Here is a 16,750-nt window from a genome sequence, read left to right as displayed (position 1 = left end):
AGCAGTAAGTCCATCACCTTTAATATGGACTTTGGAGCAATCAGTGGAGTTGAGTCTGCTGATATAAGCTTCTGCACATAAGCACATAACTGCTCTGAAATATAAGCTAGAGCTGTGACATTTATTGCTTTTGAAAGAAATCAATAAATTCTGAAAGTCAATCCTGAAGTTAAGTGGAAGATAGTGTAAAGTGGCCAAATAGGGACTGATGGGATCTTTATTTTTTAGCTCTAGATAAGAGTCTGGTTGCAGTGGGGAGCAGATGAGGGAACGGTCAATGCAGGAGTACTTGATGGCAAAGATATAGCAGAAAGGATGGAGTCAGTAATCAAGGCGGGTAGTCTTTTGTTAGTTTGTACTTGTGCTTTAACAACAGGCATCAGTGATAGAAATGTACATGGATGACAGCGTGTGGGTGAAATTACTGCTCAATAAAATGTCATATTTTATTTCTCACATCACAATAAAAAAGTCTTGAAGCTTTAAGTCTTGAGTCTGTTTGTGTCGGTCCAGTCACAGCAAAAGGAGTTCAGGTGTGCTGCTGAGTTCTTGTCCTACCCCTGATTCTCGTAGGGCGAAGAGCGTGATGCCTGATTTGTACGCTGCAGGGATCGTGATGTGCGTTAACCGGGGTTGCTCTTGTTCCTCTTCCGCTTCTAGGGCCATCTGTTTCACCTGGCCTAATGGGAGGAAAACAGGGAGAAATATATGTACAGTATTGGCTACCAGATGCACGTAGAATAAAGCCACATATAAAAGATTTACCCTCGACATCCAGGGCTTTCCATCGGGGGTCAGATTGGTTCTCTGAGAGGCTTGACAGACAGGAATCTGGCGTTAAACGCTGCAGGACGTCCTCTCGACGAATCAGCAGCACTGACTCGCTGCAGAGTCGCTGGTGCACCTCTCCCTCACTCACTAGAGAGAATTTAACCCAAAATAATAACACATCATCATCAGCAGACGAGTGAGAGAGAGCTGTTCCCCCCTGTTACTCACCTACATCTAAAGGGTTGGTCATGAAAACAGCATTAGGTGCCACCCCGAATATAAGCTGGTGGTGCCAGGCGTCGGGCACTTCCTCTCCCTCAGGCACGGCCAGTTGCATGTTCATGGTGGCGACGGGAACAGAGCCTTTTCGAATCCAGCGCGCGAGCCAGGAGACCAGCTTCACCCGCCGGCGGGGATGAAGGTGGAAGAAGCGACCCATCACCTTCCCTTTGCTGGCCTCCTCCGCTCCTGCGATGAGCTGAGCGTGAGTCGCACCTAGAAGAAGACACAGTCTTTCTTTTACATTTTTCATCACCAGTATGATCATTACAGAAAGAAATTATCTGTTTATCAAATCACACTTTTTATCAGTGAATATGAAAGTGTTTCTTTTCCCCTCATGTGTTGAACGACAGCTTGAGCTAACCCCTGATATGTCAGTGTAAAAACTGTGTAACAGAGCTGAAAGACAATTACAGTCTCTCCTCTGAGAGACATAAAACTCTTTGTCTAATTCAAGAGGGCACTTTTGAATTTGCCTGGTTGGCAGTGCAACCAGCTGTCACGCTGGCAGGAAGCGGCGCTTATGGGTTCAAGACGCTACGCAGCCTCATTCAGCAGGGGAAGTTATAGTCCCTGCTTGCATCTGCGACACCTGAAATATTACTGCCTGTGGAGCCGACTTAAGATATGCACCTATACAAAGTCATCCTTTATGGATTAATATTTCATTACCTGAAATGTCACGGAACAGTTTCCCGGAGCTCAAGCCAAGTGTTTATGGTGTAATATCTGCCAATTTAGTGACATAAATTTTAAAAAAGAAAATCTGAGTACAGGTGCATGGCAGAAAACAAAACAGTCTAGCAGTCCAAAAGTGTAATGAGCCTAGTTTAATTCAGGTGGATCATTCCAAAAAGGTGGGCCTGTGTTACAGGGTGAACACCAGGGGTCAAATCTATACATGATGCCACAAGTTTCATAGCACAGCACTGAATAACACCCTCAGGTGTAGCTTTTACACCTGTGCATCAGGACATTTACCGGCTTCGCTCCGGGACAGCAGATAGTCAGGCAGAGGAGACTCATTCCTCCTCAGGCGAGTTTGGACGCAGCGATCGGCCTCCTCGGGGGCCACGTCCATGCCGAGGGCTTTCAGCACGTCCACCACTGCCGTGGCCCCGCAGGCCGATGCTCCGATCTGCAGGGTCTGCCTCTCCAGAGCCTCCTGGATGGACCACAGCATGGCTTCACCAGCTCCTGCCTCCTCCTCATCCTCCTCATCATCACCACCATCATCATCAGCTCCATGGATCTGCTCACACACTGCCTCCATCTGAGAGCCTCACCTGGAAAGACAGGGTTTTAGATTAGATTAAGACTCTTGACAAACATCAAGACATACCTGCGCAGGTGAAATGCAGCTATAATCCTGTGTTGCATTACATTTATGTGCTGAAATAATTCAATATGAATCAAACTTACCTGCTTATATGGTTCAAAAATAATTCAGTATGTTGATACAAAGATGTACTGTACCTCTGTTGAATCATTAGTTAGTTTCAAATTACACTGATAATCCTGCTCAGTGAAAACTATGCTACTTTCATAGTGAATAAGCGCTAAAATTCACGTTCATGACTGTAAATACAGAGTTATATTCATTTATGTCTCAATGTTTTCTCTCCATGTTCCAAACTTACACAGGAAGCCGGCCGGCAACAATAATAAGCATTGCGCATGCGCATTGCACACGTGATTCTATCTGGCGCTTTCTTTACAAGTCAGACAAGAAGGCAAAGTGACAACTAGCGCCCCTGCTGGCCACGTCCAGCCATGACAGAAGAGAGACGAGAACCAGCCACAACACAGTGAATTCAAGTATATAGCTAGGCCAGTTGCAATATACTGTATATCCTTTACATTACCAACAGAAAATTAAATGTGCTGATAATAATGTACCCAAAATAAAAAGCTTCCTGTTCTTCAGCCCTTTAGATTACAGTCATAACACTGCTCTCTTTAGAAAGGTAACTCTTTCAGTTTTACAACCAAAAAGTCTGAATAAGAACATAAGACCTGTAGTCGTATGTTGTGTGTGGAGCACGCTTGGAGCCAGAGCCAAAAGTCTGAACCAATTCTGTGTAAACAGCTGTTACAGTGATATAGATCCTAAAATGCTTTGCACAGACAGAATCAAGAAACGATGTTTTCAAACGATGTATAATTTGTCATGGTTGTGTGAAGACTGAATCAGGTACAGACCAAAATGCATCTAAAGTAGCACTACTAAGACCAAAGCATCCCACGGGTGAGACAGTGTATTTTAAAGGGCTAAAGTCCAACCAGTCATCCAGTGCCAGAGTTATAATAGAAACATCAGACATACAAAGCTCAAGGAAAGTACTCTGACATTCCCCAGCTGATACACAGCTTAACAAACTAGTGTGTATATAACACAGACTGACTTCAAAAACCAGCCCACAGGAACCCGATGACAGAAACTCTAACTGGAGACATTTCCCTAAAAGATTTACTAACTGTCTTTAGTAAATATAGAAAAACATGTTGTAGAAATATTATGTGTAATTCTACAATGGTATTTCACAAAAAAATCTACAAACTTGAACTGCACAAAAACATTTAGATGGTCAAATAAATGAAAAATTGTATCTTTAAAGAAATACCTAGAATGTTAGGTGAAAAGTTGCATCTCAAAAATATATATTCAGCGATTCATTTATGGATATAGCAGATATTCATTTCAGTAATTGGAATTCTGCAGAAAGTGAAGAAAGTGTATAGACGTACCCGTAGCCTCAACTTGACCCAAAAAAATGGAAATGCTGTGGTGTTCTGACAGTGCTTCGCTGATAAGACTCCAGAGACACAGAACATCCCATGTAGCAGTTTCCCATCAAGCCAAGAGATGTCAGTGTTGCTACATTTGAAGGCAGCTGGGAGGAGAGCAGCATATGTGGTAATACAGCAGATATGTGGTGTCACTATGGGTGATGCTTGGTGAAACAGCCTGAGGCGTGCTGCATGTCGCTGACGGCCGCCTCCTTCTTTGTGTTGTGCACAGTTATCACATGAGGAGGGGGCACTGGGGGGGAACTCACAGAGAGCAGGGAACCTGAACCTCTGTGGTTATCCTGAGGCATACATGGTCCTCAGGAAAGGTCCAAACAGGGTTCTTTGGCACCAGTTTTAGTTTCCATTTATAGGGTCAGATGTTTAAAACAGATGTCTTATAAGTCTTTGTGGTAGATTTTGACACAGCAGTGCAATGCATTAAATCATGCAGATACAGGTCAGGAGCTTCACTTGATGTTCACGTCAAACATCAAATGGATAAAAAACACACACACACAAGTCTTTAATGTCGAGTCTGAATGGTGCCAAAAACAAAAATGTTGATGATGTTTCCACCATCTTGTGGAATCCATGCCACGAAGAACTGAGGCTGTTTCGAGAGCAAAGGGAGATCCTGTCCAGTATTAATACAGTGTCCTTAATTAAGTGCTCAGTAGTGTAAATTAGTGTAGTGTAAAAGTAGTGTAAACAATTAACAGTGACTCTTCCTCAAAGAGCATGAGCAATACATAGGGACCAAATATTTATTAGTAATAGTTACACACTGCCACCTGGTGGTGGAAAAGAGATATCAGAAACAAGATGCCAAATTAACTCCATAAAAACTAAGAAGTAAAGATTTAGAGTTTTGGTTTATTAAGAAAATCCTATTTTTACGCCCCTTGCTTTGATCTTCCCTACAGTAACTTTATCCATACTGATCTAGGACTAGTTGTCAGTGGTTGTAACAGTGAACATCAATCCTGGTTGGTATTCATCTCACCACCACTTTTTCTTGGTTTTGTACAGTTGCAGCGACGGCCGCTGGAAGCACTACAAGCAGACTGTGATTAAAACTGACTGGGCTCTCCGAACGTGATCCAGCAGCCTATATCAAGCATGTCAAAGAAGAGATGAGGTGGGAGGGGAAAAGTCTTCATGTGTCTGAGATGAAAGACAGAAACAGAGAGTTTCTCACCGGCAGCCTTCACCTCAACATCACCTTTCACCATTTGTAGATGTGGAGAAACTGAAAAGAAAACACCGTAATAGGGTTTTTACTACGAGGACTCGGCTCATCATACTTCACCACAAAAAACATAAATTCGCTGTATATTACCCTTTAAGAATTTTTTTCCTGAAAGGTATATGAATACTGTGAATACTGTTTGTAGAGGGAAGCAGATACCTTGGACAGACTAGACTGGAAATGCACCACAGAGCCTGTCTGGGTCCTTTAATGTGTGCAGCAAGATGTTCCAGTCAGTGCAGTATCCTTTGCTGCAGTCTGCTGGGGCAGCAGCATCAGAGCCAGTGACACCAACATGTTGTACAAGCTCATCAGGAGGGACTTCTGTGGAGCGCCTGGGGAGGAGGACACTGCGCAAACTGTCATGGAGAACATCTCACATCCCCTCCGCCACCTGCCGGTTAAACAGAGGAACGCTTTCAGACACTGACAACAACTCTCACTAAGATGACAATGAAAACTTGGGGCTAGATGAGATCGAGTATGTGTTGGGGCAAAGATGTGATGTGCACAAATAAAAGAAAACATAATATGGTGGAAGATGGGGTATTGCTGCCACTGGCTCTTTTTCACCAGGTCAATTTCTTCCATGTCTCTGAAGCATGAAATCCATTTTTTGAATGTACAGTATAGTACACAACTATTGACAACTGATATGACATTAACATTTAATGGTGCATTTCAGTGGTTATTGACTTTGTCCTCATGAGCACACAGCAAACCCATGAAGCAGGAGAGGGAATGTTACAGTTTTCCTTCCCTATTAAACTAGGACAGATACAAAACAAAGATAAGATGATGTGCTCAGTACAGTAATTAAAACAAGTTAAGTGCAGCCGCAGTGTATCTGTTACCACATGAATCAATAATGAGCTGCTAATGTGTTTTCAACAAGACACAGAGATGAATTCTGAAATATATCCAGTGGACGTTTGGACTGAAACAGCTGCTTTCAGTGGATGGGTGGGATTCATCCTATGGAGACATCTCCTGGTGGATAAATGACACCAACATCCTTAGCACCATCTATGAGTCATATTTAACATAATGACAAGTTTACGCTGATATTTTGCTGCACAAATGACAACACAACACACAGTATTACACTATTCTCTAGCTGCATCAACTATTATATACAGATATGTATTTTCCAATATCTTAATGTCTATTAAAGTGAACAGCTGGAGGCCTTTTGAGATTGGTTTTCTTTCATTACATAGTATCCATATTCCACATACATTTTATTTTGTCTTCTATTCAAAACCTGCTCAGGAAGTGTCATTGCTGGTGATGGCTCCTCGCGAGCCTCCAGGTTATGGTACATATGTTAAGACATGAACACGAAGAGGAGCGGTTGAACAATCAGAGGAGGTGTTGTAACAAGAATCCAATGCCTTAGTTAATCCTGTGATCTTCATGTTGCAGCCACATACCAGATGAGTGGGAGAAAATGTGTCAGCTGTGTACAGGCCCGTGGTCATCCCCTTGGAATAATATGGGAGGCTGAGTCTATTTAAACACTATCTTCATGACCTCTTGGTGCAGGGCAGCTCTGCTGGGATCTACAGGATTAACCGATGCCTCTCAGGTAAGCTGAATCATAATATATAGCAGCAACGCTTTGAAAATACCCATAACAGCACATTAGCATTGAAATGAGGTAGCACTTTTGTCAGTAGGTAGTCCTGGGTCACAGAGACAAACGTTAAATACAGCCGGAGGGACTTCAGCACACACTCGGCTGTCCCCTCCACTGCCCGGTACACCTACACAGCTAATGTCAACAGTGTTAACATCCTAGCTCGTTTGCAGAAGAGCAGGGGATGAATTTCTTTAGAGGCGCTGGAAGCTATCCATTCTAGACAGAATTCACCTGAACCCCTGCTTCACTTTATGTGCTACATCCATGGCACTTTTTTTTGCATATATGCTGTAAAATTTAAGGGTCCATACAAAGCCGTGAGGTCTATGGGATTTGTACTTTATATTCTTCTCTTCAACTGGCTGTAAAACATTTCTTGCTGTTAACTTTCCTTTATATGGGCCATTACAGCAAGAGAGCGCCAACCTGTCCAGCATGTACCATCAGCTCCTGCTGGAAAAGATCTTTGAATTTCAAAAGGTAAGTGCATAAATAATCAGACTGAACATTTAGTCTCTGGGAGGGCAGTGCTCATATCCTTTGTCAAATGCATAATGGGAATTTTTGGACTCCATGAAACACTGAAGTGGCAGCTCTATGGGGCTCTGTTCAGTCCTAGTCACATAAGAGTTTAATCATAACCTACTGGTAATTAAAATTATAGAGGGAAACATGGCTGGAACCTGAGACACAATCCCATAACCTGGCAGGCTCAGCTGTCAAAAAACTCAGATTTTTTATGGTTTATTCAAAACCCCATCAATGGTCTGTTCTCTCGAGTGAATATTGCATAGAACAAGTTGTTCCTTCAATGACAAATAAAAGGTTTCCTTCCTCTTACTGTTCTTTTATTTAGGAAGCCATTATACTGTGTTCAATCAGATGGAGCATCTGGAGTCAGCATGCTGTGTGTCGGCATCTTTTCAGGCGAATTTAAAGTGAAAATTAATCACTAAAGTTAAATAATCTCTTCAGGCGTTTAGTGCCGTTAAAATATTTCCCCCTAGATGGAGAAAATATTGTCTATTTCCAGGTTTTTGGGTGATCTTTACATACGTAATGATGTCATTATATGTACACAATGGGGATACAGAAAAATCCAAACACAGTCACTGAAAGCTCCTGTTGTCCACTCAAACACTTTTGTTCTGTAACAGCTTGACAAGAGCTCTGGAACAGCTGCACGGCTCGTTCATGAATACAAATCAAATCACATGCCACGTTCAGTTACATCTTCAAGAAATGCTCGTAGGGAACAAGCCGCCAAGGAAGGTGTGACATGTTTTATTACTGTAAGATACTACATCATGTATCACGTACTGTACATGAGTAAAAGCAGAGTGAAGTCATTACTCACAAGTGTCTGATATGAAGCTGTTGTGTGAGTGTTTGTGTGTAATGTTGAAAAAATGGTTTATTGCCCATTATCACGTCTAACCAGGATCTGATTCAGCTCCCACCTCACCTGACGACTGAAGCAAAACACGTCCTAAGCTAGCTGTGCGACACTATGCATCATCACCTAACCGCAAAAACAAACTGTCCTTGGCAGATAATGTTCCATAAAGTTGCTTGAGCAGGCTGATTTTCTTCTGTGCGAGACATTTGTCAGGTTTCTATGACACCAGGACAATTTCTGCTCCTTGCTCATATATCACAGCATAAAAGGTGATGAGTTCTTTTCTGAAGATGTCGCCCTAAAATAGTCGTACTGACACTCCAAATCACACGTGTGACATTCACAAAGCGAGCAGAAAACTTCTGTTAACTTGCAGCCCTGCTTCAACTCTTGACATGGCCAAGCTGCCGAGGCGGTGGAGCCCTCCCACACTGGTATGGCAGATGTGACTGAAAGGTGCTCTTTAGGTTCAGACACCTGCATCAGGCAGCCTGGCATTAGCTCATGATGCCCGCTGTGGTAGCTGTCACTATTGCTGAGTGTCTCCACAACAGAATGCCATTTTCTCTGCTTCGTTTCTCCAGACCCCTGCTGCTCGGTCTGCAGTTTAGCTATCAACCTCTGACATTTATCAGCTTTCCTCCGAACCCCGGCTCATCCAAAACACCTTTTCACCATCCAGGAAGAAGTGGTAAAAGTTTAAGGTGGTGTCAAAAAGGTTTATGGAGGATGTTGCACCAGCCTCCTGTTTTATCTGTCTCAGCTGTGAGGGCTTGGCAATGAGGCCAGTGGAGGAGGGTGGACTTGGAGAAAACAGCCCTGGAGTTTTGACCCAGAGAATCCCAATTAAACCCACCTAGAGATACAGCACATCACCAACTGAACAGCCACTTGCAACCTGTCATAACATTAAACAAGTAGTTTCTGTGCCTGATACTTAAGCATACTGCATACTGTAACAGATCTGAGGGTTGATCCAGAAATGCTCATGTGCCTTGGTTTAAAGACAATGACTTTTAGAGGAGCTGTTTCCCTCTCTCTCCCCATTCTGCCCAGTCAGTCTCCTTTATTTGCTCTCCACCAAAGCAGTAATGACAAACATATTTGCTGTAAACTCTGAGGACCTCCTTATATAATCAACATATGAATATGAAACAACTGGGAATGGAGTTTGGAGGACCAAAGGCATGTAAATTACAGATATCTTAAAAGAGAATGCCGTACAGAGAATTTCTGCATGTTAAATCCTCTCTCGTTGCCACTCACCCGTTTGGTAAACATGAAGCGTCGCCTTAGATCTATTTCTCATCATGTCCTCTGCTCTGACTTCCTTGAGGAGTGCTCATTGTTCCGAAGTGATTGGGCCTTAAAGGAGCACACTCTCTATATGACTGTTTATTTGTGTGTGTGTGTGTGTGTGTGTTTGACACAGAAAGAGAGGGGATGAAGGAGAGAGAGTTTTTGAGGGCCCATCTCCCCCGATCTAGAACCAATTTCTATGCAAATGCTACGACCTGATTTGGAAGAAGCTGCCATTGTTCGGCGTGGGCAGGCAGGGTTGGCTTAAGGTGTCGTAACACTCTGCAGCTGAGCAGGTCAACACATAAAGCACAGCAGATGCTCATATTTCCTGGACTGACAAACTGGCTGCGTTACGCATTTTAGTGCAGCGGCGTGCGACTGGAGGGCAATACTTTACAGGGCCGTGACAAACAGCTGTAGGGGAGAATCACACCTCGAGGGGGGAAGAGTCTGGCAAACTAATCGTGAGGCTGTGGGGAAATGTTCCTCTTAGCCAATGGGGCAGAAACATGGGTGCTCGTATTTCTCGGCCACAACATCGAAGCCCTGAAGCATCATTCAGGTAACAAATATCACCGTCTGCTTGTAGCTGTGTTTCTCAACAGCAGCACCTTTCATCACACGCTACAGGGGACGTAGCACAAAACCATGTGTGCCATTGCTGTTAATGGTTGTTGGCCATGATGGTTAGCTATTGTTGTTGTCCGTAAAAATAGTATAGAGCAGTTGAGTGAGCAGAATTGCAACGGCGCTACATTTCTAGGCCGTATCAACCATGAAAGTGGAAGAGAAAGGAGCTCCAGGATTTTCAAAAGAATATATAAATAGAAGGCAAAGGATTTACTCAGAGATTTGCTGCCTCGCATTTTCATTCACTCGCTGTCCTTCACACATACACACACATGCCCACTCACACAAACACACACACACACACACACACTGGGAACTTTGTGTGACTACAGAGGAGTGTGATGACCCCTATTTCACTTATGTGTTCCTGGATGAGTTCAGACACTGAAAGGAGCGTAAGCAATCTCGCCTGCAGCACTGGCAATACGCTGCTCTGCATTCTTTATGTGTGATTCTGATTTCAGCAAAGACTACCTCCATCCTCTGTGGGGAAGGCCATATCACACCTTCAATAAAATATTCCTTATCACTATGCAAACATGCACTGAAGAAAAGTTTTGTACTCTTGCCATCGCGGTGAGTGAGAGGTGCCAACTCCTCCAGTTAATTACGTGCTCAGATGGTCTCGCTGACACATGGTACTGTAGATCAGTGGTACTCAAAGTCCCGCTCAGGGGCCACTTCCAGCCTATGAAAGACTTCTGAGTGGCCCTTGAACATTTTCCAGAATGAAACATATTCTGTCCCGGGCTGCTGAACCACCTCTACGTTTGAGAAGATGACAGGATCCATAATTAATGTTTAATAACTTCATCCCCAGCTCCAGTGTTTTTATCACCATTCTTGAAACAGCTCTCCCTAAAGAGGGCCAGTTTTTGAGTAATAATCCACTACATCAATATTTTAACAAATGTCTGTTTTACTTCCCTCTAATGCTTATTGTTTTAACACAATGAAGTTTATTCAGGCTTATATTGCAGGCAATAAAACCAAAACGCTGAAAGACACTAAAGTGCTCTAACCTTCTGTAAATGCAGCCATGGCTCAAGCTCTCAGTAAGTAAACAGCTTAAACATCAAAAATCAGATTCCCTCCTCAATATATAATCCGTACTGTACAAAAACATCTAGCCCCAGAGTGATATGTGTTAGTCATAAATTATAGGCCTTCATTTCCGTCCTGCAGATAAAAATCAAAGCAGGATAAAATGCAAATTATTGAAGCAATAATTTGTGCAGCGTTAGCGGCACGTCCAGATGAGCAAAATTCCATTTAATGTCATGCAATAAGAAACATAAAACAAATAACCAAGAAGCATTAGAGCATAAAAATAAAGCATGAAACACACTCTGACACTCTGAATGTGGATTTTACACAAAAACCCTGACTGGTCCATGAAAAGTAGATTGGATTAACAGAGACAATTATAGAGAGGAGGATGAGAGGCACATTAAAAAGTCAAATACAGGGTGACGCATTTTGAAAACTACATTTAATGTAGAATAAGTGTTTAAAATACTTTGATATTTTTTAATATATTATTTTTATACAGACATAGCAAATGCCAAATTGTCATGCACTTTAAACATTTGGTTTGATTAAGTGGTGAATTACCACACTGTCATAAATTAGAAACTGGAGTTCTTCTTCTTCTTTTTCTTTTTTTTTTTAACCATCTCCACTCACAATTTGAACTCCAGAATTCATCCTTGACTTTGGAAACAGCAGGTGAAGATCATGCGAAATGATTAAAAACTCCAGGACGGCCACTAAATGGCCCTTGAGGTGAGATTATTTTGTTGATTGCTGTTTTCAAGGTCAAAAATGAACACTGAAACTCCACTCGTATGGATGAGAAGTCCTCAAAGTGCTCGGAAAAAGAAGAAACTCTACATCTCTGTGACACCTCCATCTGCTGATGAAGATCACATGACATGATTGAAAGCTGCAGACCAGCCACTGACTGGACCTTGAAGTCAAGAAAAAGAAAATCTCTTCTGGACCACTCAGTATCTCCATTCATTAAAACTGTTGCATTTAGATAGCCAAAGATTTTTTAAAAACTTCATCTTTTAAGCTGCTGCTGTCTGTTATAAGAATACATGTCACTTTAAAAAAAATCAAGGACAGCTCACTTCACAAGTCTTGACTCATTCTGCCTGTCAGAATCTCAAAAAACTCAAGAGTCTCCTCTATCCCTGGATCAAAATCACACCATATCGCTGATGGCTGTTTCTGAACCACTCAGTGCTGTTAACCTCATTTCATTCTCAGGATTAATAAGCATCAGAAGAGTGAAGCCTCTCAGGGTGCTGCTGAGATTTTTGGCTCAGTGGAAGATTGCTCGCCGCTTTCAGTCTCCCAGCTGCCTCCCTTTCTACTCTCGGGGTGTCTCATTACGGCGGTGCAGGACCAGGTGAGGGCATGAGTCTGCTAGAAAATCTACCTACAGACATTTCACAGCTCTCTCTACTTTAGTTCTGTCATTACACTGGACGTGAAAGTCATTCAAATTAAAATCTCATTTATGGCTTCTATTTAGATCTAGATATTGGATCTTAGAGCTAGTAAGGGCTAATAATCACTAACACAGACAGGTACAGGTAGGTACTATAAAAAATGCATCAGCCCTGGGTCTTTTTTTGTGGGGGTGTGTTGTTTAAGGGGACTAGTTGCGAGTTTTCTCTGCCACTGAACTTGGTTTCTCTTTGGGAGTGGGTGGTGGTGATTGTCGCTTGCCAAGAGCCTCAGCCATTGATTCGTTTATTTTACAAGAGGTTATAATACAGCCTCTGAGCAGTGCTGCTTCTTAAGAGCAGTGTGAAGGCTACAGTGAGTCACTATCAGAGCTGGGGCGAGCTAATTAGCATGCTAACTTCAGATGGCAAAACGCTGCACAACAGAGATCTAGTTTTGTGGAAGTAGTGCATGAAACAAGCACTGAATTAAAGCAAAGAGTTATTGAATTCATTATTTCCCACTGCTGGTAATGATCAACTGTCCAATCAAACCTCAGATGTGGTCATTTTGCAGAAAAACACTGGAGGTGTCTGTCTATCTGTGCAGAGATCATGGGCAGAATCTGTGTTAAAATCCAGCACTGCCTCCATACGACATGCTCACAGACTGCAAATGTAACACACACATATTCTTGACCTTGGTTCTTGTCTATAAAAAAGAAATGAGGTGGCCGGGTGGCCTAGTGGGTACAGAGACCTTCCTTTATCGGAAAGGTCACAGGTTCTATCCCAGCCGAAAGCCAGTGTGTATCCATCAAAAGCCATTTATCCTCTCCAAATGTCCTTCAGCAAGACACTGAACCTGTTCCTGCTCACCCACTGCCACTCCAACTGTCAGCTACATATCTTAAAGGCAAAAACATTTAAACACTGGACTGTGAAGTAGCAGGATACTCAGATTCCCATTATTTGACTACATCTAAATAACATTCCTCAGTGTTGACATCTGTGGCAGGTTATGCAGTGATTATACTTCAATTCATTCACAAGGACCTTATAGCATCAGCAAATCCCCAACATACACTTGGTTATGCAACAGCAAAGCCTGCGGTCTCTGTAAGATGCATCAAAGCACTCTTGCATGTACAGGAATCCAGTTTGATCGACTTGTTTGGTTGAGGTATTCATCAAATGTCAGCCTCTTTTTACAAAGTATAATCAGTCTCTGTGTGAATTATGTAGGAAGACAAATTCCAATATTTCTCCCAAAGCTATTGGTCAATGTTGTATCAACTGACCCACTTCTATGCCTCTGCCATAGTGATTAATTTACTTCAAAGTGGGAAAACTACAGCGGAAAATAACTTTGGAAGTCCACACAACCTTTAGAGCTTTCAAGTGCCGCATTTTGTGCATGTGGTATAAAAAAGTCACATTCAGAAGCTGTAACTTGTGGTATTAATTATGACACGTCAATGATCAGTCAGAGCCCTGAATGTGAAACCCTGCAGTCGGAGCATAAAGAGTGCAGTCGCTGCTACTGTGAGCTACTTAGCCAAGATGTCAGAGTGAAATCAGTAATTCATTTTTCTTAGCTGGACTCCCCTGTGACTCATACAGTGAAGGGTGTGTACGTGTGCAGAGAGAGAGGAACACAGAGAAAGAAATGACGCCAGGGCAGAGCAAAGGGGATAAAAACTGTTTATGATCCCCTCTGAGTGAGGTCACATTTTTAATTAGCTCCCAGCTCGGGAGGATTTGAGTCAAGGTCCCCAGTTGTGTGTAAATTGTTTTATTTGGAGTCTCAGCAAGAACCTGCTCTTTCCTCATTGTGTTTTTTTTTTTCTCCAGCTGTTGACGTTCTATAAAAGGACACTGCATTGGAGACCTGTGAGACTCCTTCGCCTCCTTGAGACCTAAATGCACTGCAGCACAAAAGCGCAGAGGGAGCCAGACTGGACACTAGCCATGCTTCAGATTAAACACCATAATTATTAATCCTGAAGACTCAAATAGAATAGAATAATGTACCAATTGCCAAGAGACGGCACTGTGCTTTATATGAGAAGAGGCTTCCTGAGACAGAGAAGAATAGGGCTTATTCGCCATGAGCACCGAAGTGAAGAAAGACAGGGGGTATTTGAGGGGTTTTGTTCCAAACACAGTACCTCCTTTTCTGGACAGAAATTTCCCCCTCATAGCCTCACTATGTAAAGGATCAGTTTGACATTTTCTGGAAATAAAATCATTCATTTTTCTGCTGAGAGTTAAATGAATAGATTTATACTGCTCTCATATCCGTACAGTAAGTGTGTAGCTATTCCTTTAAAGGTATTACTGTTACAGCTAATAGCTTCTCCCATATTACAGCAAGCTTAATTTCTATACAAGCATTTTCATCTTGATTAAGAATTCCTTTCCTATAACAATTGTCCCATTATTCTGTGTGAAATGATTATATGCCTCGTCTCTTGTCTGTAGTAAAGCTATCCTTAGAATAACTACAGGAAATTAGAAAGTTTCCGTCTGTGTGTACAGTTTTTTTTATGATGGTGGGAGATTTGAATTATTCATCTGTTCAGATTGAATAAAACACACCTGCGTTTGTTGGATATTATCTGTATACAGATTTTACAGTCCACTCACAGGAAATCTTCTTGGAGGAAAACTAAGTCCTTTATAGGGCTGAGTATCGCACGGTAAGGAGGTGCTTTTTTAATTTAAGACGATAATGTAAACTGAGACTGATCCATACAATTCATATAATCTATTTATGGGAAAATGGGGTCAAAATGTTTATATTCCCCTGTGTAAAGTATGAACATGCAGTTCTTATCAATTTACCCTTTGTTTGCCTAAATACAGTCAGATTAATGTAATGCAGCCCTGGTGTGGAGTGCATGACCTTGAAGAAATCATCCACACTAGTCAGCAAAACAGTCAATAAAGAGACAATGAGCCATAGTGGTGCATAGGCTGCACAGTATACGTGTATATGACTGCTGTATTATAATGTAATTCTGAAAATTGCAGTGGGAATCTGTGGATGGTTGGTTGATGGGACACAGTTTGTTCGTTATACGCAGTGTAATGGGATTAAATTTGAATTTCATACTGAAATATCACTCTTTAAAGCGTCCATTAACAAGCGCCACAGATGTTGCTGCGATGATGGAGATTTTAGATCAAAGTGCTAATGAAGACTCTGTCAAACAAGGGCTACATTAATTCCCGTGGATTCTTTTTTTTATAGGTTTTTACACTCTGAACACACATATCAGTCTCCTTTTCATCAGCAACAGGCCTTTCAGCACACAGGGTCTGATTAACGCATCACAGCATGGCCTTTGGTTTTGATCAGCACGCCTTTTCAAACAACAATAAATCTTTTTCAATCAGCCCGCTTCACCGCTTTCACACTGACACACCCTCTGGAAAGATTCCAATCAGTTTTGCATGATTTTGAAATTGGGGATTGTTTTGTGAGATGACAATAACAGATTCACCTATAAACCAGAGATTTCCCATGACTTTCTCGTGACAAGTTTTGCAATCAGGAGACACACAGAGCAAATCACTGTCACCATGAAAGAGACATATAACAACCTTTACATTTTCAACAAATATCTGTTTGATTCTCTCTACAAACTTTGGAAACACACATACATGGTGACATGCAGACCAGTGGCAGCTTCAGTGTAAAAAAGTGGAGATAAATCTACCAGTCAATCTTACATATGTAAGAATTGAGACACTATGCCTGCCTTAGAAAAGGTGATCTTTAGAGCTGCAACCAAAAGATTATTATAGATTAATCAGCCTGTTATTTCCTCCTATAATTGCTTGGTGTATATACTTTGAGCAAATTGTGAAAATTTCCCATCACCTCTTGTGAGAAGCTGTGGTTACATCTTCAAAAGTCTTGTTTTGTCTCACCAACAGTCTAAAACGTAATGATGTAAAAACAGCAAATCCTAACACTGGAAAATGCAGACAAGAGTAAATGGGAGAGATGTGTTCAGGGTCAGTCACAGATTGAATTTGAGATGGAAAGGTTTTAGTATTCTGTGTTTTGAAATATGAGGTTAAAGAAGCACAGACGTTGTTGTTTTGTAAATATTCAACCTTGTTTCATTCTGTATTGAGCTAAAATGTTAAAAAATATTCTGAAAAGTCTGTTTAGAATGGACAAGTTTTGTATTTATGGTTATTTATGTTTTAGT

The 16,750-nt window shown here is 41.8% G+C and overlaps 1 protein-coding gene and 1 long non-coding RNA gene across 4 annotated transcripts in view; both read right to left on the bottom strand.

The window, feature by feature from the left end:
* Positions 1 to 340: 340 nt before the first annotated feature.
* LOC108894886 (uncharacterized) lies at positions 341 to 2,760 on the bottom strand. 2 transcript variants are annotated; one of them, XM_018693521.2, is made up of 5 exons: positions 2,694 to 2,760; positions 2,035 to 2,339; positions 1,000 to 1,266; positions 766 to 918; positions 341 to 680 (listed from the first exon to the last, which is right to left on the bottom strand). In XM_018693521.2, exons 2-5 carry the CDS (start codon positions 2,324 to 2,326, stop codon positions 514 to 516), a joined length of 879 nt encoding a protein of 292 aa, XP_018549037.1. In that variant the 5' UTR covers positions 2,327 to 2,339; positions 2,694 to 2,760; the 3' UTR covers positions 341 to 513. The 2 variants fall into 2 exon arrangements, with proteins under 2 accessions (XP_018549037.1, XP_018549036.1); XM_018693520.2 differs by having other exon boundaries at positions 2,476 to 2,722.
* A 1,842-nt stretch (positions 2,761 to 4,602) lies between these two features.
* LOC108894895 (uncharacterized) overlaps positions 4,603 to 16,750 on the bottom strand; it is a 54,951-nt gene continuing 42,803 nt past the window's right edge. For both annotated transcript variants that reach the window (XR_001962885.2, XR_001962884.2), the window contains exons 3-4: positions 5,255 to 5,489; positions 4,603 to 5,095 (exon numbers count right to left, since the gene is read on the bottom strand). This is a non-coding gene — a long non-coding RNA (uncharacterized LOC108894895). The remainder of the gene's footprint in view (positions 5,096 to 5,254; positions 5,490 to 16,750) is intronic.

The sequence above is a fragment of the Lates calcarifer genome, linkage group LG7_2, assembly GCF_001640805.2.
Source record: "Lates calcarifer isolate ASB-BC8 linkage group LG7_2, TLL_Latcal_v3, whole genome shotgun sequence".
NCBI lineage: Eukaryota > Metazoa > Chordata > Actinopteri > Centropomidae > Lates > Lates calcarifer.
The sequence above is the reverse complement of the archived record's forward strand: the minus strand, read 5'-3'. Positions and strand labels throughout refer to the sequence as shown.